The sequence below is a fragment of the Lissotriton helveticus genome, chromosome 12 (assembly GCF_964261635.1).
Source record: "Lissotriton helveticus chromosome 12, aLisHel1.1, whole genome shotgun sequence".
Classification (NCBI taxonomy): Eukaryota; Metazoa; Chordata; class Amphibia; order Caudata; family Salamandridae; genus Lissotriton; species Lissotriton helveticus.
This window is the reverse complement of record NC_136073.1, coordinates 276,367,262-276,393,224: the sequence shown is the minus strand read 5'-3', so window position 1 is coordinate 276,393,224 and position 25,963 is coordinate 276,367,262. Positions and strand designations below refer to the sequence as shown.

The window sequence follows — 25,963 nt, the reverse complement described above, 5'->3', positions numbered from 1 at the left end:
CAGGAGCACTTATGTCAACGGAATCAGATATAGCCAAAAACCGATTACAGGTTCCAATTAAACCAATAAACATTTTTGACGGAAAAAAACCCAAAATATTCAAATCGGACCAGGAATATAATATTAGCAATACGCAACATAAGGACTTATTGTGCGAAATTATAGATCTAAGAGGGGAACTAAAAGATCATAGCCAAGTAAAGCTAATGCAAATGGAAGGAATGAGTATGGATGAAAATGAGATGAAAGCGTCAGTACAAAATTCACAACTACCTGAAAACTTTCTAGGCTCAATAACTGCAGAAATTCCAATACCACTAGAAGTTAAAGTTGAAATAAAGAAAAAGCAGGAACTAGTAAATGCAATTAATATGGACATAATAATGAATACGGTCGTAGTGGCAACCACACCAATAAAAAAATCTGGAAAAAAAGACAGTGAACTAATATATGAAAATCAGGACTGTGTCACTCCAAAATTTTTCAATATCAAGGAAAAAGACTGGGATGTGAATTATGTAAATTCAGATTGTGCCAACTCAAAAGGAATAAATGCGGAAAGTAGAGACCAAGGTGAGCTTAAAGCAGATTGTACAGGTAATTATGATAACTTGGCTAAAACTAAAAAGTTGGAAGGAGATCATCTCACTGATGAAACTGATATTAAAAACCATCCTACTAATAGTAATATACAATTCGACCAAAATCCAAAAAATACAGAAAATCAAGATCTAGGATCTACATGGGATATATTTTATCAAACATCAACATTAACATTAGAGGCATTGACATACCAGTCAAACAAAATGGATACCCAAATTGAAATACTTGGAGTAATGGCCAACGCAGTCACCGGAATAGATCGAAAACTGGCCGAGTTAAACAACTTAATTAACAAAGCCCAAAAAGATGCAGCTTCCAACTACTTCGTATGTACTTGTGAACATAAATAAACGTTCGACTAACCCAGATGTAGTAAACACCATATTGGAAGATGTTAAAGACTTAGTACACAAAAAATATGACAACAAAAGAGAGGAGATATGTTACTCTCTATGTAATAAACACGAAGATCATAATAACGAAATAGGAAATTCGGGAAAAAAGATATTGGAACCCGTGGAAGGGAACAAATTGAACCAAACGGAAAAAGGAATAGATCAGAATGTGGAAATTGAATTGGTAACAGAAACTACACAAGAGCCACATGAAAGGATAAATACAGACATGGAAAATCATCAAGTTTACAAGAAAACAAAGAGACAAAGGAAAAAAATTCGCAAGGCGAGAAATAAGGTAAAGAATGAAAATACAGTAAAAGTATATTCTAATTTAGAAAGACCTATAGAATTGAGACATGAAGGACCGACTCAGGAGGAATCAGAAATACAAAATATTGGGGTACTGAGGATTCAGGCGTCAAAAACAGCGGAAAATAATGGAAAATACTATGATATATTTACAAAGTCTGGAAAATTCCTGACGGACTACAAACTACATACAACTAACACAACTACGTTAGCGGACACTATGGATCAACAATCGGTCCCAAAGCAAACTAAGGGTAAGAAAGACCAAGATCAAGATGAAAAAGTAACATGTGGTCAAAAAGGAAACGGAAGTGTTATTAGGAGCCACTTAAGTGATATCCAAAGTAACCCGATGGAAGAAAAGAATAATTTGACTTTGGTAGAGTCCAATACTTTATTAGATGGAGATGAAAATCGCTCAGGTCAAAGACTACAGAGAACAATTCAACAAGATCAAAATAACCCTCTAAGATTAAGCAGGAGTCTGTCACAACAAAAAAAACATCCAGATTTCAAAGAACAGCGGATAGATGAATCTGTGACTAACACTGTAAAATCAAAAAAAGAGATCAACGATAAAGATTATAAACGTAGTAAGGAAGATCTAATTATTACAAAAGTCGGTCAAGATAAGCATATTATTTATAAAGACCACCAAACTTGGGATAACAAAAAGAACGATTTGTTGCCTTTGAAGAAGACTGCTCAAATAATTCTTACACCATTATACGACTCACGAGGTAACAACGATATTTTGAATAGAGGTAATATTCTTCAGCTGATGAAATCAATACCCTCACTAGAAAAAGTGACAACAAGAGGTATTGAATCTATTGAGTTTGTACAAAACCCGGAAGGCAGCCAACTGCGAACACTCCTAACCGTAAATACAGTTTCCTTAGTGGACCAAATCCTGCAGGAACAAGAAGTTTTTCAAGGCTGGGGGATAAAAATTACACAACCTGCCTCCAAGCCTTATCCAACTCCATTTACAATTGAAGAATTCCCTACAAAAAACTCTAAAGTGAGAAAGAACAATTCAGTGTATTCAATACTAAAACAACCCTTGGGTAATACACATCGGGATGATGAAAAAGCTATGGAGGAAATAAAATTTGTAGAAACAAAGCAAATTAATGAAAATTGGATTAGGACAGCATTACATGAACAGTGACAGGATAGATCGCAATATAAATTAGAAGGAGTGAATGAGGATCAGCTATCGATGGGAGTATGTTCATGGAACATAAACGGATTATGTAAAAAAATAAAAAATGCTCGAATAGATACTTTGTCAAACCTCTATCAAATCATATTTCTGCAGGAGACATGGGAGACGGACCCATTTATGCGACAAGGGTACAAAGGATACTATGAGCCTGCAATTAGATATTGCAAATTTGGTTGTCCATGTGGAGGCTTGGCAACATTTATTTTGATTAATTTGAGAATTTAACATGAACAGCTGGTCACGAATAATTCGAACATTAAAGCAGTCAAGTTAAAATATGTAACTAGTGAGGAAAAAAACATAAACTCTAATATTAATCAATATATATATTCCACTAAAGTACTCATCAAGGAAGAATATAAGTGCCGCTCTAACAGGATTTTTATTGGAACAAATAATAGATGACCCGACTGTTAACTTTATTGTTACAGGTGACTTTAATATAAATCTGTTAATACAATTAACACAGGATGATTTTATACAGTCCCAAAATCACCAATGGTGAATTCCCGAACAAACACTGGATCTCGACATAAATACTAAGCATAATCCAATTGGAAAAAAATTATTGATGGATGTTGAAGCACTGGGACTAAGAGTATTAAATGGCAGGTTCTCAACTGACACACCCGCAGGTTGGTCATTCCAAACACAGAAATCAAAATCAAGAATAGACTATACAATGATATCTATAAACATTTTTGATAAAATGGTTTCCTATCGATTAAAGAAAGTACAAGATAGTGATCATAGCCAACAAATAGTAGAAATAAAACTGGCATGCTCGAAACATCAAAATGATCTAACTACACAAGGCCAGACCTGTACTATCAACTTTAGGAAACTCATATGGAAGACTGATAATAAAGATGACATGAAAAAAAAGGCACAAGAATTCATTAAAGATTGCTTCAAAGAACATATTATGCAGTCTGCAATTAAGCAGTGGGAACATTTCACGCAGAAAATAGTTCATCTAAATGATGTTACTTCTTGTAGTAGAAAAACTCAACAAATTAAAATGGAAAAAAGAGATACTAATATTAATCTCCCACACACGATTAAAAAACTCAGGCGGACCCGTAATAGACTGAGGAAGCAGTTAACCAGGATCCCGAATAAAGAGGAAATTCAAATCCAACTTAAAAGTACCAACAATAATTTGAGGAAATTATTGTGGAACGAAAAAAATAATAACCAGCAAGAGTTATGGGCAAAAGTCTTTCATGCTTGTAATCAAGTAAACTCGAGGGAGTTTTGGAAAATTATCAACGGTCTAAGTAGACCCAACAAATCTGTGGTGGCTTCCTCCCTAACTGAAGATGATTGGTTGGAATTCCTCAAAAAGACCTTGGACCCTGTATCGGAACTTAACACTGAAAAAGACAACCAGACAATAATGATAGAAAAAGAACAAGAAACTGATCTGGAAACTGCTTTCACAGAAATTTAAGTAACAAATTTAATAAAGAAACAAAAAGATGGAGCACCAGGACCTAATGGAATCCCGTTTGCTCTCTACAAGGAAGATCCAGATTTATGGGCTACCTATTTGACAAAGGTTTTTAATGAAGTTGTTCGGTCAGGGCAAATACCAAAATCTTGGAGAGGAGCACTAATATCCTATCTACAAAAAAGGTAATTGGCAACTACCAGAGAATTATCGCTTGATTACCCTCCAGGACACTGACGCAAAACTATTTGCGGGTCTTTTACTATCAAGTTTATCAGATTGGGTTAAGGAAAAGCAAATATTACCCCCAAACCAAACTGGGTTTAACAAAGTTTTAGGAACTTCCACAAATATATTAATTTGATCTGTACTAATGGATAAGGTGCTTTTAGCTAAACAGCCTCTCTACTTTTGTTTCGTCGATTTTAAATCGGCATTTGACCGTGTAAACAGGTACCTTCTATGGAAAAAACTTGAAAACCAAGGAATTCCGGACCAACTACTAAAACTTATACAATTATTGTATTCTGAAAATTGGGTCAGGGTGAGAATCGGTGATGGCCAAACATTATCCAATAAAATACCCACGACACGAGGATTAAAGCAAGGTTGTTCCTTGCTCCACTACTTTTTAATCTATTTATAGCCGACCTTACCATTGCATTGAATGAAGTTAATGCACACCCACCGAAGCTAGCAGGAAAACGAATATCAGATCTGCTGTACGCAGACGACGTCGTACTTCTAAGTCAAACTAAGGTGGGCCTGCAGAGACTAATTGATCGCATATCAATGTACGCACAATAATAATAATAATCCACATTTGTAAAGCGCACAATCACCCGTAAGGGTCTCTAGGCGCTGGGGGCCGTCGGGAAGATTAAGCAAGCTATTGCCCAGAGTCACATGGTGCTGGGCTAACCTGCCGCCGGAGCCGGGGATCGAACCGTGATCCCCAGATTCCAGCGTCAGTCGCCCTGGCCGCGGCGCCACACCTCTCCACACAAGAGAACCAAATGGTAATAAATGAATCAAATACGAAAATAATGGTAGTCACAAAGAACAGACGACAAAAAAAAATGCAAATGGATGCTGGAACAAACTCAACTAGAGCAGGTTGATTATTACCAGTATCTCGGTGTTATATTCAATGATAGTGGAAATTTTCTCCCACAAAAAAAAGACATTACTTGGAAAGCTAATAGTTTGGTGGATGCATTCAGGATTATACAAAAAAAACTAACAGCACTGTCCGATGGCCCGTTATTAAAGATCATATCAGCTAAATTATTACCAACCTTGACATATGGCTCTGAAGTTTTAAATGGTAAGGACGCGGAGATAATTAATAATGCAGTTGCTAAAACTTACAAGATTTTATTCCATCTACCATATAATGCCTCGCAAGCACAGGTGAGGTTGGAGTTTGGGATAAATAACCAGCAACACGCACGAAAAGGTCAAATCCTGAAAGTATGGAATCGTATAAAAAATTACCTCGACAATCAAATGTCCCGGATACTATGGCAAGAAGTGAAAGACAACCGGAAACTGCAAGCTTGGGCATATTTGAAGGAAGCAAAGGAAGAATTCGGAGTAATATCAATTTGGGAGAATACAATCACCCAGGAAAGTTTCAAAAGAACAATTAATAAACTGACTAATCACCTTTCGCTGAAAAAAGACAAAGAGGTACTTGTAAAAAGAAGACACGCATGGCCAATTATAAATGGATTTAAAAAAAAGCAAGTCCAAGAATACCTTGAAACATCATGGTCACAGCAAAGTAAGCGAATTTTTATAAAAGCACGTTTTGGACTTTGGCCAGGTTTGTGTCATCTCCCGTCATGGAAGATTAGTGAGGACAATACTATATGTAGGCTATGTAAATGTGGACAAGAGGATATCATACACCTACTATGTCTTTGTCCTGCAATAGAAGCTGAAAGGAAAATTATCCTTAAGAGACTATTTAATGCTCGTGGAGTAAGGACATGTAGACAAGCGCTAATGGCATGCCTAAACCCGAATGACATATTTATGAATTCTGCATTTGTAAAATTTTTATCTGTGATTGGTAAAAAATTTGAAGAATACATTTTTTAACTTTACAAATTATGTGATAATAGAATAATTATGTACATGGTCTTTTAAACTTTTTATTCTCTGATGATATTTTAAAAGCATTTTTGTAAGATTTTAATTAATCAAACAAATAAACTTGACTTTGACAGGAGTTATTGCTTCAAGATTGCTTCAGGATTCCTTGTTTATCACTCTCAGGGTAATCTGAGCCTGAGTTAGTGACCAGGGGTGTACGTAACATTTATATATTCTTTCCCTGGCATGCCACGCATCACGGAGCCCCGTTGAGGCAACACAGTGAAACAGGTTGGTTCTGTGGACGCTGAGTGACTTAGAGCCCCTTGTATCCAGTTCTTGATCCAATAATTTCTGGGGACTGTGGCTTATTTTTCATCATCAGCCTTTGGCACGGAGCAAGGCAGAAAAAGAAAGAGACCGAGAAAGATAAGAAAACAGAGATAAAGGGAGATAGCAGGAAAGTAAAAGTGAAATAGAGACCGGAAGTGATGTGGTGGAAGAAGCAGGCATGCAGTTGGAATCGGGACAAAACAGCATTGATATTCGGCAGTGATGGAGAGTGGTTTGTAAGAACAACTTTGGACTCCAATACCTCTTCAAAAAAGTATATAAATAAACAAAGTAAGCACTGGCAATGATAGAAGACATTGGAGTCAGGGCGTTGGGTTTGATTAGCACATGGGCAATTGAAGGCACTTCTCTGGTATTTGAGGTGACTGAAAAACAGACTAAGGAATTGGATTGTCTTGGGCTTTGAAATGTTTGTAGATCATTTTGGAAATGTAATGTAATATGGATGGTTAAAGCATAAGAAGTATTGTATCAGTTAATCAAAATTATTTGACACAAGTAGGGGGTCCAACAGAGGATTTAGGTTGGGCCTGTCTCAAGAAACTTTATAGAGGTCTGTTTGTGGCCTGTCACAGTCCTGAACAATAGAACGCTATCCTCTTTTCTATGAGGGGACAAGACTCTGAATAATCCTTCTGAATCAGCGGTGACAACCCTCTTTTCTCCAGAGTTAGTATTACAAAGAAGCCTAGAAAACCTCTCCTTGGTCACTTTTTAAAGTTAATACTTTGTGTGTTAGCTGAAGTGTATGCTAGTGTTGAATCTGAATATGAATGCTGCTTAGTAAATGGACTGCTATGAGCACGAGTTTGAGGTAACTCTAAATGCTTCAAAGTCAGCAAACCTCCAACATAAGCTCCTTGAAAGGTGTATTAATGCTGGGCCTGCTAAGGAGCTTCCTTCTCGGAGGGCCCCATCAAGACCAAAGAATAAGACATGGACTGGGAGAATACCTCTACCGTGGTAGTAAAGAACAAGTTACTTACTTTCTGTAATACCTTATCTGGTAGTGACTCTTATCTAACGTACTTGATTGGGGTGAATTCTGGGTTCCGTGGGACTCACTCGAATGTCAGTGGTATTTTGTACAAATTAGCAAGTAATGGGCTGCACATACAAAAGGGTGGGATGCCCACCCTACATCCACAATCCAAACCCTAAAGTCCGATATAAACTTTATACAGCCTTTGACAAAGTTGTAAAAGAATACAGTCTGCAGTCGTTTTCAACCTTGATCATTATGAATGCCTTATTCCAATTATCTAACACGTGTTTCGTAGTAATCACAACTTCATAAGGGCTCGATATCTACAAAAATGCATGCTACGATCAGTCATGGCGATGATAATATTCTCCAGAAAAATAACAAACATCTTATTGTCACCCATTGCATGTGTGCGACAGTTTATGGTGGGAATGCTACAGGTTACAATAAGATTTCCCTTAACGGGAGGTTGTTGATAAGGATTCACTGCACAAGGTCTGTGTGTGAAAGTTTGGGATTATATTGATTTTACTTGGGAAAAATATTATCGGTAAGACTGATCGTAGTGTGCGTTTTCATAGATATCGAGCCCTGATGAAGTCGTGATTACGAAGTAACACGTGTTGGCTAATTGGAATAAAGCATTCTTAAAGATCTAGATTGAAAACGACTAAAGACTAAATTAATTAAAAACGTGTGTGCCAGAGACTATCTAGCCAAGATTCCTTACCTCAGAACTATCCCCATGACTCAAATTTGATCCAGAAAGTATTTGTGAGCAGTACCCCTGCGTGCTGGATGGTGGGGTTGAACGGGTCTGCGTGGCAGCAGCGTACGCGCCGGAAGTGACGTGCACCACCCCAGCATCCTGACATTGGTTCCTTTTTGTGAATTTCCAAGCCAGAAGCGCAGAGCCACGTAGAACAATGACCTCTCATCTGGAAAACCAGGGACCTGAAAGGGGGTAAACCCTCTCCCTAGAGATCTGTTCATGGAGCGGGAGGATGTGTGGGTCGATAAGTAATCTGTGGCTAGATAGTCTCTACCAGATAAGGCGTTACGGAAGGTAAGTAACTTGTTCATCTGATAGACTTCTAGCCTCAGATTACTTACCTTGGAATACATACACAAGCACTTTTTCCTCAAGGTGGGTCTGTGAAATAATGTCACAACAAAAAGTCCTGCAGGACCTAAGGGGCAAAGGGCCTGTTCTGGCGGAACTGATTGTCCAGGTAGTATTGTTTGGTGAACGTGTGCAAAGAGGCCCACGTTGTTGCCTGACAGATGTCCTGGACCGGGACTCTGCATGCTAACGCAGTGATCACAGCCTTGGCTTTGATGGAATGAGCATGCAAGCCCTCAGTGGGTTACTTATTGGCCAGTGCATTGCAGATTTTGATTCAGAGCACGATCCATTGGGAGATGGCCCACTTCTGCACAGTCTTTCCCTTCTTCGCTCTGACATACCCCACGCAGAGTTGGTCTTCCACTCGGAACTTTCTTGTGCGGTCAAGGTAGAAAGACCTTGCTCTTTTTAGGTCCAGTCTGGGAAGTCACTCCTCTTTTTTTTTTTTAAGAGGGATGTGGTGGAGTGTAAACAGTAGGCATGGTGATGGACTGGCCTACATGTAAGGGAGTACATACTTTTGGCAGACAGGAAGCCCTAGTTCGTAGGACCAGCTTGTCTGAGTAGATGTTTAAATATGGAGGCTTGGATAACAAAGCCTAAAGCTCACTGACTCTCTGGGCAGATGTTATTGCCACCAGGAAGGCCATCTTATGCTAAGGAGCCCAAGAGGACATTTGTGCAAGGGCTCAAAGGGAGAGCACATCAGGACTAGATTAAGATCCACTGAGGCATGATGAAGGGTGAATGAGGAAACATATGTTGCAAGCCTTTCAAGAACCTATGTACAATGGGGGATTTGAAGAGGGATGGCTGGTCAGGCAACCGCAGAAAGTCTGATATGGCAGAAAGGTAGCCCTTTAAGGTGCCCAGAGCAGAGTAAGGGAAAGAACAAATAGAAGAACCTGAGAAAGGGGAGCAGAAAGGGGGTAAACCTGTTTTTCTGCACACCTTGCCCCAAAGACCCATGTATACCGTTTTGGTGGAGGGACACCTGGCTGCCAAGATAACATTGCAGACTTCGGGCGGAATGTTGAAATCTTTCAACTGTTGCCCCTCAGCCTCCATGCAAGAAGGCGGAACGTTGACAGGTTCACATGGAGAGCCCTCCCCAGCTGCGCTGACTGAAGATCCCTCCCACAGGGCAGGCTGATCAGAGGCCCGAGGGCCATGATCAACAGGGATACCAAACTCTCCAAGTCAGTCTGGAGCCACACTGATGACTTCGGCCTGATCGTTCCTGATCTTCATGAGAACTCTGGGCAGGAGTGGCCTGGGCGGAAAGGCGCACAGGAAGCCGGAGCTCCACTCAAGACAAAAAGCATCTCCGAGCTAGAGCCACCATGGAAACTCCAGTGCTCAAATTTCAGACATTGTGAGTTATTGGCTGCAGTGAACAGATCCAAGCAAAGCTCTTTCCATTGCTAAAAGAGATCTTGCACCACCTTCGAAAGGAAATTGCACTTGTGATCCCCTAGGCATCGTCAGGTAAGTTCATCCTCCCTGGCGTTCAGAGAGCCCACCAGGTGTTGAATCACCAGGAAAATGTCCTGATGTTCCAGCCATGTCCAGAGACGCAGGGCCCCTTGATAAAGGCTCTATGACCCCACCCTATTTCTTGCAGTACCACTTGGCAGGGGTGTTGTCGGTGAACACCTGTACTAGCCTTCCCTTAATGATGACAGAAAGGATTTCAGTGCCAGTTGGATTGTCCGGAGCTCTAGAAGGTTTATTTGGAGTCTGGACTCCACTTGACACCAGGGGCCTCTGATCTCCACCTCTCCCAGATTGGAGCCCTATCCCAGGAGTGATGAATCTGTCACCACTGTCCAATCTGGTTGGAGAAGGGAGAGGGGTCTGCCGTTGACCCAATCACGGTTTGTGACCCATCACTGCAGATCTTTTGCAGTTGCCTTTGAAATTTGGACCATGTTGGAGAGATTACCCTGATGCTACACCCACTGGAACTTTAAGTCTCACTGCAGAGCCTGCATATGCCAGCAGGCATGTGTCGCAAGCAGGAGGCCATGGGGTCCATCACCCCCAAAGTCAGTCTCATCAAAATCCAGGATGGAAGCTGAGACCTCAGTATCTTAGCCTGAATATCTTGGACTCACCGTTCGGGAGGATAGGACTGAAACTGCACAGTATCCAGACCCGCTCCGATGAAAGGGAGCACCTGAGAGAGGAAGTCAGGTGTGACTTTGGTACGTTGATAGTGTACCTCAGTGAATGCAGGAGGTTGGCCATAGTTTGGAAGTGGGAGACAACAGCCTAGTTCGAGCCCGCTTTCAACAGTCAGTCGTCGAAGTAGGGGAATACTGACTGTCCCTGATCTCTTTAGATGAGCTGCAACCACTGCCATCACCCTGGTGAACACCCTAGGAGTGCTGGAAAGGCCACAAGGAGCACTGTGAACTGAAAGTGTCATGGCCTGCCTTGAACCACAAGTTACACCTGTGGGTGGGTAGGACGGGATTGTGGAGATATGCGTCCTGCAAGTCCAACGCTACCATCCAGTGTCCTGGGTCCAGGGCAGACAGGACTTGATCGAGCCTGAACGTTTTGAACTTCTTATTCTTGAGGAAGAAAGTGAGGGCGCAACTCTAGGATAGATCAAGGCTTCGTCCTTCTTGGGCATTTCAAAGTAGCGGAAATGGCAACCACGACCTACTTCTGGTGTCTCTGCTCACTCTCAATGGAGAGTCGTTTCTTCCCGGCTGTGCAAGAAGAGATGGTCTTCCGTCACCCTGTCGCAAGCATGTGATGTGTGGAGGGGTAGTCACAAAGGGGAGGGAGTATCCCCTCCAGACAACTTCGAGAACCCATTGGTCTGATGTTATAGACCTCTAGTGGGGCATGTGATGGCGTATCCTGCCTCCAACTAGGTGCCCATGATGGTAAGAGTACTACTGAATTGTTGTTTAAAAAAATATATTTTTAGTGGTTTTTTTTCTTCGAACATGGCATGGCACAAATCGACATATCTATCAACCAAGCTACACATGGTAAATTGTACAGGGTATTTAACAACGTTTATTCACAGTATCAGTATATACCCAAATGTTCTGTCTTCTGTGAATGTAAGTCTGATCAGGCTAATTCCTTGGCTTTCAGTGGCCCCGAACGGTCGAAGGCTCTGCATCTCCTCCATTTGTGTCAATGTTATAGTATTTTAATGAGGTGCCCCACACCCTCTGAAACTTTCTGGGGCACCATCTCGCCTTATATATAACCCTCTCAGCGGCCATGTGGTGGTCCATTCCCAGTATCCTTTCCTGAGGGTGGGTGGTTCAGGTGTTCACCAGTAGCGTGCTACATCCTGTTTCACCACTATCATGCCTAGATTGCTAAAAGGAGTTTGCTTCTGGGAATGCCCACTTTTGTGGGTATTCCTAATAGGAGGAATTTAGGGTCCATCTGTAGGGTAACCTCTAGTATCAGTTAATACCCAGCAGAAGTCCTATGCTGCCTAGTAGTTCAGTGAGAACTTCCACTCACATCAATTCCACATGTATCGGTCGCCTACACTTCTGTTCTGCGGTCCTAACTGTTGTCGTTAGTTGGGATAATAATAATAATAATCCACATTTGTAAAGCGCACAATCACCCGTAAGGGTCTCTAGGCGCTGGGGGCCGTCGGGAAGATTAAGCAAGCTATTGCCCAGAGTCACATGGTGCTGGGCTAACCTGCCGCCGGAGCCGGGGATCGAACCCTGATCCCCAGATTCCAGCGTCAGTCGCCCTGGCCGCGGCGCCACACCTCTCCCACAGCAGGAAACAGCAGGGGCTTTACCACGTCTCCCGTGGGATGCAGTACACATGATGCCCCCAATGCGTTAAAGGATCCGGAGTTCGGAACCCCCCCTTATATTAAGAAGGCAGTCCACTCGGTGGGTATGTATTCCTAGTAGCCCTTGTCAGAGGGCCCGATAAGGCTGCCACCGCATCCACAATGCTACAAAGGTTGGTAAATCTTCAGCACAGCATATGCCCATGTTCGGATGGTTCCAGTCAGAGTCTGTGAGGCCTCTATATGCTAGGGTTGACTAGCACGGGGGCTTCCTTGTGCTCACCAGTGGTTTCTAGAGTGTAGCGCAGCACGTGCAGCACCAGAGTTGAGCAGGGTATCTCCGGTATAGTGAAAGAACAATGTTGGATGGTGTTTACTGCCTATGGGCTTGGTAGACGTTTTTTGCCTCAGAACATGCCAGATGAAATCCCCACAGCCCTGTCTATTATTAAGATGCTCCCTTGGGGTACCTCTTCTATCAGCAGGCCCCCCGCCGGCCAAGGACCAAATGCTGTCTGCCGGGGCCACAAAGTCTCAGGAACGTGGGCCGCCTTGCTCCCACTGCTTGCTTTGACCCCTAGGCCAGGATCACAGGCCCCGCCCAGGCCTCATATAATCGCTGCCTCTGACCTCCGTTTCACAGGGCCGGGGGGCCTACACAAAGGGGGGCGGCCAGGTGCCACAGCGGCCTTCAAATGCCGGTGACAGAGAAGCCCCCTCCCATCTCCCTGCAGGCGCCTGGCTCCGACAACTCCAGAGCCTAGGAGGAGATCGCAGCAGCAGGCACCACGCCGCATCCGGGTCTGCGTCCTCAGCAGAAGGCCCACACAGCGCTCCCCGGCAGGGCAGGTCTTCCCACCCTTGCCCCCTCCTATCCCACTCCAGAGGGAAGCGCGGCATACGACAGTCGGGTGTGGGGGCACGCCGACAGCTTACTACACACCATGTTTTCCCCCGGGCTGCCTTCTGCTTCTCAGGCCCAGGACGACTCCTCTGGGCCACGCAGCCCGTCTGGTCCGCGGCTCATCGGCAGTGTTCCTTAATGGTACCGGAGCTATTGTCTCCCGTGTCAGCCCAGCTTGTGACTCAATGTCGTCAGTCCTCTGCTGGTGACATAACGGGGAAATGACCAATGTAAGGGTTTTTGGTACAGAGCTCTGTTGGAGAGCATCCGCCAAGTTGGCCTCTCTTGGTACTACTGAATTGTTGAATTGTTGATGATGTTTGTGTATGTTTTATGGATTTGTATTGTGAAATAAACATATTTGATGATGGTAAGAGGGCAGACTATAAGGTTTTGGAGGCTGTGACTGCTGGGGGGTGGGTGAAGGAATGGACAGGCCTCTGTTTACCCGACCCATGGGGCCTGTGGGTACCACATCCTCGGCCACACAGAGACTGGGAAGCTTTTGCCCTGCCATGGCTAGGAGGGTATAGACACAGCTGGAAGCCCATTCCTTGACTGCGAAAGGCGTATTGGGTGTGGTGAGGGGCAATGGTGAGACCCAAAGACCTTGTCATAGCCCTGCTGTCCTTAAAGCGCTCCACCGCTGAATCCACCTTGTCTCTGAGAGAGGGGAGCCATCAAAGGCCTTGCTCAAAAGCAATGCTTAGACAGCCCCTGAAAAGGCAGTTGTTCTCAGGCAGACGTGGCGCTGTAAGGCCACCATTGAGGAAACCCACTCTGCTTGCAAGTCAGTGGTATCTAGTCCACATCTGATTGTGGACTTATCTGCATCGCTCCCGTCTCTGCCTGGGAGAGTATGGTCCGGGACTCCTCCGGAACCATGGACAGTGCCTGCGCATCCAGATCCCATAAAGCCTGGAAGCAACAACTCAAAGAGCATGCAGTATTCACGGACCACAGTGCCAGCCTGGTGGAAGAAAACATAATCTTCCCTAAGGTGTCCAGCCTCTTGGACTTCCTATCCAGTGGTGTGGTAGAGAATGTGCCAGGATTTACATGGGAGGTAGAGGCTTGGACCACCAAGCTCTCTGGGGTAGGGTGTTGTGGAAGGATTTTGGGGTCCACTGGGGCAGGGCGGTAGCAGTGGGCAATCATCTTGTTCCCAGGAGCCCCTGTTCTGGGCTTGGGCCAGGTCCCAAGCTGGACGTTTGTGAGGCCTTCATTAAATGGGAGAAGCGGTTCTGAGGAGGGACACTCCCAGCTGCAGCACCTCCGTCAAGACATTAGTCTTGGCTGCCACTGAGGGCAGGCTTATATCCAAGACTTCGGCTGCCCTTCTCTCCACCATTGCAAAGGACACTTCCTCCTCCATAGCCATGGTAAGGGGAGAAAGCATGTCAATATCTGGGGAAGTGTCCAGTTCTCTGGCCTCCACCTAGTCCTCACACCAGTCCCTTTATGGATCTAAAGTTTGGTATTTCTCCTCGTCCAGCAACCCATTCCAATCCTCCCTGAATGCTATACCATAGGAATGGAGTTCAGGCTTCGGCCAGGAAGGTATGGCTCCAGTCTGCGCCAGAGTCTGCTGACTCTCTGTGTTGGAGTCGGGGATCAGAATGGGGATGGCATCACTGGTGGGCGCCGGGAGCGATGGCTTCAGGACCAGCATCGGGCAAGTTCAAGGTGGTATGACAGGCACGGATCTAGATCCAAGTGCACTGACTGGCGTTGCACCAGTAGGAACTCCTCCGGAGTCCAAAGGCATGCTGGCGAGAGTGGAACATTCAAATATGAGGCACATGGGCTCATAAAACTCATGGAGTTAAGTGAGGTTCACTCTGGCTCCTGAAAACTCAGGACCCAAGAGTTGGCTCAATGGTGGAGCCCCGGCTTTGAATGGCAGTGCTCCCTCATCTCATCAGCTGACGGTCGAGGTGAAGTCTAAAACCTCTTTAACTAATTACTCTTCTTCTTGCGACTGGACTTATCCGTGTGACCCGACAGCTTCTAGTGTGACGAAGATTTTTGGGTCTGCAACTGATCCTGGGACCTTCGTCTCAACCGGGATCGGAATCATTGCAGCTTCACACGTCAAACCACCCGGAGTTTGAGGGGCATTGACCAGTGAGGTCACCGCAGGGCTTGAAGCCGACATTCCTAGAGGACAAACTGCCACACCAGGAGAAACATTCTCAGAAGACCTCTACAAAAGTTGAAAAAAGGTTAGACAAAAAGTGATTATGGGTGGCTCTCTCCGGATCTGCGCAAACTGGCGCGTAAAGAAAAGAGCTGATGTCAGCGTGGTGGGGTGGTGCCCGTCACTTCGGTCGCAGATTATGCCAATTACACCACATGGAGCCGTTAAACGCCACCTACTGGTGCGCAGGGGTACTGCTCACAAAGAATCTCCGGATCCAGTCTGATGCCTGGGGATAATTGTAAGGTAAGGAGGAACCTGCAGCTAGAAGTCTGTTTCAGATACTGACATTTGTAGTCTAGGGATAATTTCTCTATAAAGGGAAGGACGAATTTGACTGACTTGGGCTTGCGTCTGGAGCGTAGTGCATGTACAGACACTGGTCAAAACGGAATAAAAGGCAGTGCTGTTTGCAGTACATCTAAAAAGTGAGAGTATTTTTGGATTTGGGAAAGAACTGGGCAATTGATTTAGGATAATCAAGAAAACCGCTCTGCCAGTGAGTCGGTGGTATCCAGTCCATATCTGATTGTGAACTTAGCTGCATCTTTCCCATCGGCAAAAGCCTTGGATAGAACGGCCCGGGCCTCCTCCAGACCCATGGGCAGCAACTGCGCAACCAAATCCCATAGAACAAAGGCGAAATGGCCCAAAAGGTACATAGTGTTCACACACCGCAGTGCTAGGCGGGTGGAAAAAACGTTATCTTCCCTAGGGTATCCAGCCTCTTGAGTTCCTTATCTATCAATCAATCAATCAAACAAATTTGTATAGCGTGCTACTCACCCGCTAGGGTCTCAAGACGCTGGGAGGGGAGGAAGCCGCTACTGCTCGAACAGCCAGGTCTTGAGTTGTTTCCTGAAGGAGAGATGGTCCTGGGTCAGCCGTAGGTGGGTGGGGAGGGAGTTCCATGTCTTGGCCGCCAGGTAGGAGAAGAATCTTCCTCCGGCGGTGGCTCTGCAAATTCGTGGGACGGTAGCGAGGGTGAGGCTGGTGGAACGGAGCTGGCGGGTGGGTGTGTAGAATGTGAGGCGGTTGTTGAGGTATTTGGGGCCCATGTCATGGAGAGCCTTGTGTGCGTGGGTGAGGAGTCTGAACGTGATCCTCTTGCTGACGGGGAGCCAGTGCAGGTCTCTCAGATGGGCGGAGATGTGGCCGTGGGATGAATCGTGCATAAGCGTTCTGAATGCGCTGGAGTCTTTTCTGTAGTTTGGCTGTGGTTCCGGCGTAGAGGGTGTTCCCGTAGTCCAGGCAGCTGGTGATGAAGGCCTGGGTGACCGTCTTTCTGGTTTCAGTGGGGATCTACCGGAAGATCTTTCGGAGCATTCGCAGGGTGTTGAAACAAGATGACGAGACGGCGTTGACTTGTTTGGTCATTGTGAGGGAGGAGTCCAGGATGAAGCCCAGGTTGCGTGCATGGTCCGTGGGCTTGGGGGCAGTGCCCAGTGCAGGGGGCCACCAGGAGTCGTCCCAGGCAGAGGGGGATGGTCCCAGGATGAGAACTTCCGTCTTGTCTGAGTTCAGTTTCAGACGGCTGAGCTTCATCCATTCCCCGACGTCTTTCATTCCTTCCTGGAGGCTGGCTCTTGCGGTGGCGGGGTCGTTGGTGAGGGAGAGGATCAGCTGGGTGTCGTCAGCGTAGGAGATGATGTTTAGGTTGTGTTGGCGTGCGATGGCTGCGAGGGGGCTCATGTAGACGTTGAAGAGGGTGGGGCTGAGCGAGGATCCTTGAGAAACGCCGCAGATGACTTCGGAGGCCGCGGATCGGAAGGGGGGGAGGCGGACTCTCTGGGTTCTTCCGGAGAGGAACGAGATGATCCACTCCAGGGCCTTCCCTTGGATTCCGGTGTTGCTGAGGCGCTGTATTAGTGTGCGGTGGCATACGGTGTCAAAAGCTGCTGAGAGGTCCAGGAGGATGGGGGCGGCTGTTTCCAGGTTGTCGAGCAGGGACCTGATGCCATCGGTAGCTGCGATGAGGGCGGTCTCGGTGCTGTGGTTTGCTCGGAGACCGGACTGCGAGGGGTCGAGGGATCCGATAGTCTCGAGGAAGGCGGAGAGTTGTTTGTTGACTGTCTTCTTGATGACTTTGGCAGGAAAAGCGAGATGGGGCGGAAGTTCTTGAGGTCCGTGGGGTCCGCGGTGGGTTTCTTCAGGAGGGCGCTGAGCTCGGCATGTTTCCAGCTCTCCGGGAAGGTGGCGGATGGGAAGGAGCTGTTAATGATGTCCCGGAGTTGGGGTGCGATGATGGAGTCGGCTTTGTTGAAGATGTGGTGTGGGCAGGGGTCGGTAGGGGAGCCGGAATGGATGGTGTTCATCATGCGGGTGGTGTCTTCGGTGCTGACTGGGGTCCAGGTGCAGAGGGTGGTGGTGGGGGGGTGCTGGTTCGGTGGTTGGGTGCGTGGTTTGTGCGCCGAAGCTGATGTGTATGTCGGCGATCTTGCGGTGGAAGAACGAGGCGAGTGAGTCGCAGAGGTCTTGCGAGGGTATGATGTCGTTGTTGCAGGCGCTGGGGCTGGAGAGCTCTTTTATGATGCTGAAGAGTTCCTTACTGTTGTGGGTGTTGTATTCTAGTCGTTCTCTGAATGTTGTCCTTTTGGTGGTTCGGATCAGCTGGTGGTGTTTGCGGATGGCGTTCTTGAGGGCTGTCATGTTTTCAGTAGACTGGTTATGGCGCCAGGCTTTCTCGAGGGTACGGCAGGATTGCTTGGAGTTTTTTAGGTTGTTGGTGAACCAGGAGGCTTTCTTGCTGCCGGGTCCGCTGGGAGGAGTCTTCAGCGGTGTAAGGTCATTGACGCAGTTGGTGAGCCACTGTGTGAGGTTGCGGGCTGCTTCGCTGGGGTCCGTCATGTTGGTGGGAGGGTTCTGGCTGAGGGAGGTGGTGAGCTGGTCTGCGGTTATCTTGCTCCAGCTTCTTTGGGGAGGCTGTTGCGGGTGGTGGTGAGTCGTGGTTCTCTCGAAGTTGAAATGGATGCAGCTGTGGTCTGTCCAGTGCAGTCCGGTGGAGTGGCTGAAGGAGATGTGCTTGGAGGAGAAGACGGGGTCAAGCGTGTGGCCGGCGTAGTGGGTAGGGGTGTTCACCAGTTGCTTGAGTCCCAGGTTGTCCAGCAGGGTGGTGGTGGTGTTGTTGTCGTTGTTGTCTTCCAGGTGAAAGTTGAGGTCCCCTAGGAGGATGCAGTCTGAGGAGGTGAGGGCGTGTGGGCTGATGAAGTCTGCGATGGCTTCGCTGAATTGTGCGTGGTCCCGGGGGTTTGTAGATGAGGGTGCCTCTGAGGGTGGTCTTGGGGTCGGTTTGTATCTGGAAGTGAAGGTGCTCGGCGGCGGTGAGGGTGTCGTCGGAGTTGGTTGTGATACGGATGGTGTTTCTGTGGACGATGGCGATGCCTCCTCCGGTTTGGTTGATGCGGTCCCTCCGGGTGATCTTGTAGCCATGGGATGGCTATGGCGATGTCGGGGGCTGAGGAGGCGTTCCTCCAGGTTTCTGTGAGGAAGGCGACGTCTGGTGATGTTGTGTCGAGGAGGTTCCAGAGTTCAACGGCGTGCCTGTGGACGGAGCGGGTGTTGAGCAGGATGCACCTGAGGTGATTGTTGCTGGTGCCTGTCCTGGCGGCTGTGGTGCAGGTTCAGAGGCAGGTGAATTTGCAGGCTTGGCAGGTGAAGGGTCTGTGGGTGCGTTTCGGGGTGACTCTGTGGCAGGCGGGGTTCCGGTTGGTGTTGAGTGTGTGGAGGGTGGTGGCGTCGTAAGTCCGTCGGGTGGTCTGGTATCCTGGGGGCCAGGGATCCTGGTGCTGGGTGTGGTCCAGGCGCGAACGGGCGCAGACGGGCTTTCTTTTGGTGCACCATGGGCCCGCCCACTGCGCGTGGCTGCTGCGCGCACCCGTGGACTCCGTCACAAATGGCGAAGTGGGAGGGAGGAGCAGCTAGGAGGCGGGAGCGGGGCGGCGAATGGGAAGGGGGCACAGAAGAGAAAGGGGCGGGGCCGCTGGGGAGCAGCAGCGGGGAGCGGGGGGAGGACAGAGCGGGAAAAACGGAGGCGAGGGGGCAAATCAAGAAACAGTACCACACCAATACAATAACACAAGAATTAGATCACAGTAACGGGCAGCAAATACAGGCACACAAAGCCCCGAATCCTCAGCTGCAGGAGCAGCGGCGAATCACGGGCAGAGACAGGCACAGACTACCAGACCCAGAATCCTCAGCTGCGGGCAGCGGCGAACTTGTGGCAGTAGGGGGGGAACTTGGGCACACTCACGGGGAGTCGCGCAGTGTGTGGAGCGACCGGCCTGAAGCAGGGTCAAGGGATATCCGGTAGAACAATAGTGAATGCGCCTGGATTAACGTGGGAGATAGAAGCTTGGACCACCAAGCTCTCTGGGTAGGGTGCTGTGTGAGGAACTTGGGGTCTTAACTAAATATGAAATGACTCCAAACCAAAGATGGCTGTGTTGCAGTTCTGGGAGGCTTAGTGAGTCAGCCCATGTCTGCTCAGGCAGAACAATAGAAAACAGCAAATCCTTAGGGCAGCAGTGCCCTCTAAAGAAGTTGGAATGGGGTAACCAGTGAAGTGCAGTGAGCCAAGATGTACAGCAATGAAATAGGACAGAAAGTGGTGAGAAAAGGATGTAGTCTGTAATTTGTCAATTCTTATGTCTAACCCACTCTTCTTTCTCCAACAGCAAAGCATCATGACAGAGAAACCCTTTGACAATTCAACTCCAAAAGGGATCTTCAAATTCATAATATTATAGGGTGCATAAATACTTTAGTGAATAGACCCCAAAATGTCTAAAATTGGACTATTCCTTTTAAAATAATAGCATAGATAGGACTGTGCTCTCTCTGCGCTTTTACTATTAGGGATTTGAACATTTCAGGGCCAATTCACACAGACATTTATGTGGATGTGAAGAAGCACTCCTGCAGTACTACTTCCAGTAAACTTTAAGGTCTTTGTGAATTGGCCCGATTGTATTTACATTAGAAATCTATCCTACCTCCAGCACAGACCCCCCCTCCTGCACTGTAAGAAGAACCAATGAATAAAAAACAGCTATTCTGAAAATGCATTCCTGCTCTTTCATCTCTTATACTCTTGTCCTTCCTTCAAATGTGTGTTAATGTGCTGATGAAATAAATATGCAAAACAAACATTCTTTCTTCTATCCTTTCGCCTTCCCCAATTTACTACAAAAGCCAGGCAAGGCAGGCTTTGTTAATGGTGGCTAGATTAAAATTTGTATTGGTGCTGCTACCATCTTGGTAAATCTTAGTATAATGCAACATGACTGCTGGCATTTATGGAGCGTGCACCTCCCCCTTCAAAACCTATTGAGCTGATGTGTTTCTTCTGAGTAGTATCCCGCTCCGGTTCCTCACAGACCATCAATCACAACTTAAGGATTCAGATGTCTGATTGCTCTGCTTGAGTGGCACCTCTGTGCCTCTTCTGGCTCCTTTATCTTAAATTGATGCATCACCAGAAGCCTGGCTTATCGCCACACTTTCCTGGGAGACGCTCAGCTGACTAACCTGTCGTACTGGCTAGATCGCTGTGTTACACTATCACTGTCCTTCTCATTTCTTGTGGAATGCTTAAAACTGCCTGTTTTCCAAATTTCCTGTAAGAGGAACCCCCTGATCATAGGGCTTTTGGAATTTAGTTGATTGCCATGACTTAACTACTCTGTTGTCACTTCTGGGATAGTTTTGACTGGTTACCCAACTTCTGTGTCTAAACCACTTCCTCTCTTTACCTCCTCTCAGGTGTGCTGCAGATCCTGGAGATCCTCCTCTGTGCACTGGTTCTCATCTGTGTTATCTCATCTTACTTCGCTCTGTCCGGTTTGAGCGCCAGTTTTGGCAGTGGCAGCTTTGGCAACAACTACTTCCCATTTGAGGGGCAGGAACTACAACAGGTTCGCCAACTGGACCAGCAGTTCACAGTCATGCGTTCTCCCTTAGTATATGGTGGGTTGGCTTTTTGCGTGTTGATGGGCAGCTTGACACTTGGGGTCCTAGCAGTGGGCTCCAAGCATCTGCAAGATCTTACCAAGAAGTGGCTGCTTTTGGAGGCTGCCTTCAGTGTGCTGGCGTGTCTGTGTTGTGGAGCAGCAGTGGGCATCTTCCTGCACTTTGCACTGGAGATTAACGCAACTGATGTATGCAAAAAGAGAGAAAGACTGTACGCTAGAAATGGGCTCAGCTGGATGAACTGTGACCTGGCAGGAACCGACGGCGCTGCGGCAACGTTTGCCATACTCTTAATAATTTTCTACGTGGCCAGTGTTGTGCTTGCCATCCGAAGCTTACGGGAACAGACCCGGGACAGAGGCTATCCAGACGGCTCTTCAGCAGGCATAGAACCAGACTTTCCAAATAGGTGCTGAGTAGCCAACTGCTTGTGTCCTACATTTCAGTGAGATGCACCCCCTCTAGATTGTATGCCTATGACCGCATGGCAGTTATATTACACGCATTACATCTACCTAACCCCTACCTTGCAAGGTAAGTATAGGTAAGAATGATAGTTGACTAAAATAGTTAATAGTGTTAAGTACACAACGTTGGGATAAGTAATATTATGCTTACTATGACGATGTACTGAATGATATAATTGTTGGATCAAATTATCAGCTTTTCAGTGATTGTGGAAGGTTGCAAGAAGGTAACATAAATCAAACCCATCAAAAATACTGTTAAAGCAATCAATAGAAGTGGAACAATGCAGTAAGCAGATGGATTCAGCATGGTTTTACAGGGCAGTATCAATGTTCCTGTGGATATATCAAAGCCATGTGTCCATTTGAAGACCTTTGAAGTGGTTCAACCTTCTATGGAGGTCTGTTGAAGTCTTACAACTGGAAGGAGACACCATGTTGTTCAAAGGAAAATGGAGAATCCTTAAACTGCCTTTTGCATAAACATCTAATTTTTTTTATCATGTTAGGTGTGAATCTGCACATCACTTATCTTCAGTGCTCGAAATTATTCATTTATAACCTCTGGAAGCAGCACTTACGTATTATATAACTATAACATTTCAGTGCAGAGAGTGTCAACGTTTTGCAAACTTCCTTGGAGTGAAGCCAGTGGTCAACAAATGATCAATAAAAGACTCAACCAGCTGCTCAGACTAACAAATCTAATGGTGATATCAGTGATGTGAGCCTCCTGTAATTAAGTCCATTAGCTACAATCAGGATTGATAGCTCACCTTTGGTTTATTGCTAAATAAACAGTACAAGTTTAGTCTAGTCTATCTTAGTGTTGCTGGAAGTGTTTAGGATGTGAAGAAATCTTACTGTATGCTACAAAAGTAAGAGTTTATGACTTTAGAAGACAGGCAAATACGGTAGTTCCAAAGAAACCTGCAATACAGCATATCAAACATGGTTTGATGAGGCACCTGTGTATTATAAACGAGAATGGGGGATGAAAAATGGGCAAGCATAGATGACTGCACCAAAATCTTTTCCTACTGAACTAATGTTTACACTGTGAGATTGTTCTCGTTTGGAGGTTGTATCACATAGTGATCGGATGGTACCTCTGCAGTAATACATTGCTTCTTTTTCACCCACATCAGAAACCAACAATAATATTGCATTCTGCAGCACACATAGAAAGAGGAAAATGCCTCTAAGGATAGTTTTTGTGCAGGATGGTGTCCCTTCCTACACAAAACAACCCTGCCTGTAACACATGCCCCCTTACACCTTGGCGCAAGTGTGCTTGCATTGGCGCTAGGCAGTGTTGATTGTGCCACCACAGGGAGAGAGCAGGAATGCATTATATCGTAGATAAGGCACGTTCCTGCTCTCTCCGTCACATATCGCAACAAGTTGTCTTGTTGCGATGCACAACATTTTGATAAATCTGCCCCTTTATGTCTGGAATGAAGATCTAATATTTGTAGATCAGGATGAAAGCACATTCCTCCTGATCCATGGCCTCGTTCCCGATGCCATCTCACAGTGTAGCTTTTCATTTAAGCATTAACTTTATTGGTGGTAGTATCAAGGTTTGCCTTGAAATGGCTGAAATCTTCTTAGAGGGGTCACCAGCATATGTTAACATGGGATCATCCCTCACAGACCTTATTCCTTCATCGTTTGGGAATGTAACCTCTTATAAAACCACCAGGAACCTGCAGATCCATGATTATTCGCAGGCTGTCCGTTTCGAACCCTATTTTAAAATCGCAACATAATGCGTGTCCTGAATTGGAGCAACACCAGCCTCCTTAAACCAAGTGTTTGAAAGACTGACTTACTGCCTGGGACCTTGTTTAGGAACTGCTCTCTGCACACCTTTCTGTACTAGAAATCGCCATAGCTCAGAGCCACTGAGCCTCATTTAATACACGAGGACATCGTGCCAGAGAAATCAACAACCTGATCATAGCTGAACGCTCAAAGTTCCTACCATTAACATGCATCATGATAGCAAATCAAACACTGACAAAGCCAATAGGTCTGGGTTTCATTTGCTAATACATGCAGCGTTAGCACATTAGTCCATCATGCAGTTCAATGCAAGCACTCAAGTGGAGGCACATGGATACACCCAATGACCAGTAGCATTAGGTGAGAGATGAATATTCCACTAGGCTGTACCAGCGTTTCCAGCCAATGGCAGAAAGATCCTGGTCGAAGAAAGCCAGTGGTTGAAATGGCAGCCCCTAATTCCGCTCAGTGTATATTCTAAGCCATAGGCATGTTTGATAGCTGCACTGTGAAAACCCAAACCTAACTAGTGAACAGAAACTTGGTCCACCACTCACTCTACACTAATTGGCCACCATCGTGCAAGAACCTCTTAGTTCTGCAGTCAGGATTGTAAACTTTTTAAAGCTCTGTAAACAAGTCATTTCTTGCTGTGGCTGCTTGTAAGCACCTTAATATACTTTTCCTGAACTTCATGCCCAAATGCCTTTTGAGCTACCTCCCAGGCTACATATGTGGAAAAAATAAACTTTTCCACTAGGCTGCTTTACATTTTACATGTACTCTGCCTTGTTAGCCCTTCGAAAGATACCCAGGGTTGGACTTGCCTTGAAAGACAGGTGACGTTTTACCCCAGCCGAATTTCCACTAGGGAAAGCTTACAGATATAACACCATCCGCCCACCTGCAACAATCAACTGCTGTTGAGAGACGCACCGAAAATATGGTTATTGTACCTCCACTTCGGGGCAACCCAAAATCAAAGATAGCATGTAGAGCACGTAGATGCGATTTGGTGAGTGTGCGCATTAAAAACTGGCATCAATCTGTAATACAGGTCCCGTCATTGATTCATGTGATAGTCCACAACAATAGGTTGTTGAAAAGCACTTGTAACATAGTTCCTATGATAAGGAAGGCTCTGTAGTATAACGTACGCAAGGTTATGCCGCTGCAGTGGTGAGCCAGCTCTGCAGGTGCAAGGTTGAGTGTCTTCACAAACTTGAAGATTAGGTTTCCCAGAATAGAAGCAGTTGTTGGTTGCGGGATAGGGGTGGGGAGCTGTCCCAGCATGTTGCATGGTTTGGGGGGTTATTGATGGACCACATCAATTGCCCTTTTAGTGATTGTTGATGGTGACATGAAGGTGTAGTTGGTTGAGGAACAGTGGTTGAAAAACAACTATAAAGAGCTCGATCTGAACACAAGTACCCATGTAAGGAGATTATGGAGACTAAATTGAGGACACTTGTGCAAACCGATTATTACTAGAGTAGATTTTTGATAGCGTCAAACATTTCAGTAGGTTCTCAGAACGTTCCTCCTGGAAGAACTGCAGCATAAAAAGCACCTGGGGATAGGGCAACATCAATTAAATATAAACAAGCCCACAGTGAAGGCATGAAAAATGCAGGTTAAAAGAGCAAAGAAGAAGATGTCTTTAGATCTGTTATGAACCTAGGGTAATCACCCTGAGACATAAGCACCCAGAGAAAAACATGCCATATTGTGGCACATGCACACCTCACTTATGGCCATTTTGTGAATTTATGCATGGTTAAGAATTTCAGATTTTCTAAACCCAGTATGTGAAATTGTATTGTTTACTTACTGCCGTTGAATTAATTATTTTAAAACCCACCCAGGTATTGCAATTTTTTTAAAATAAACTATTGAACTGAATTTACCTTTCTGCAAACGTGTGATTATTGACCTGTCTTCCACCTAGGAGACAATGCTGCAAGTGACTTTGCTGCTGTGTTTTCTTACTAGCACCCCTCATCACCCTGCATAATGGTCACTTCGGGGAAGAGAGAGTACGAGGGAGAGGAAGAGTACAAGGAGGTTAATTCGGATTCCTTTTATGTGTTTTAGACATTGTGGATCGACTTGTGATCTAAATCCCATCTTTCTTGTTAGCAGGGTACTTGGGCCGTCATTATGAGGCCCCTCGATTAGAGGCAGGGATGCCAGAGGGCCAGGTTACCCATTTCTTTGTGGGCTCACTCTGCAGCTGCAGTAGAGTTGGGTAGTTATTTACATTCACTGGAAAAAAAAGCAAA

General features: G+C 45.8%; 1 protein-coding gene across 4 annotated transcripts in view; it reads left to right on the top strand.

Annotated features, from left to right (window-relative positions):
• The window catches only part of MARVELD3 (MARVEL domain containing 3), a 103,253-nt gene extending 77,670 nt beyond the window's left edge, over positions 1–25,583 (top strand). For all 4 annotated transcript variants that reach the window (XM_078669284.1, XM_078669283.1, XM_078669281.1 and 1 more), the window contains exon 4: positions 21,220–25,583. In XM_078669284.1, the coding sequence (XP_078525410.1) occupies positions 21,220–21,842 (623 nt within the window). In that variant the 3' untranslated portion in view covers positions 21,843–25,583. The remainder of the gene's footprint in view (positions 1–21,219) is intronic.
• The last annotated feature ends 380 nt before the right edge of the window (positions 25,584–25,963 follow it).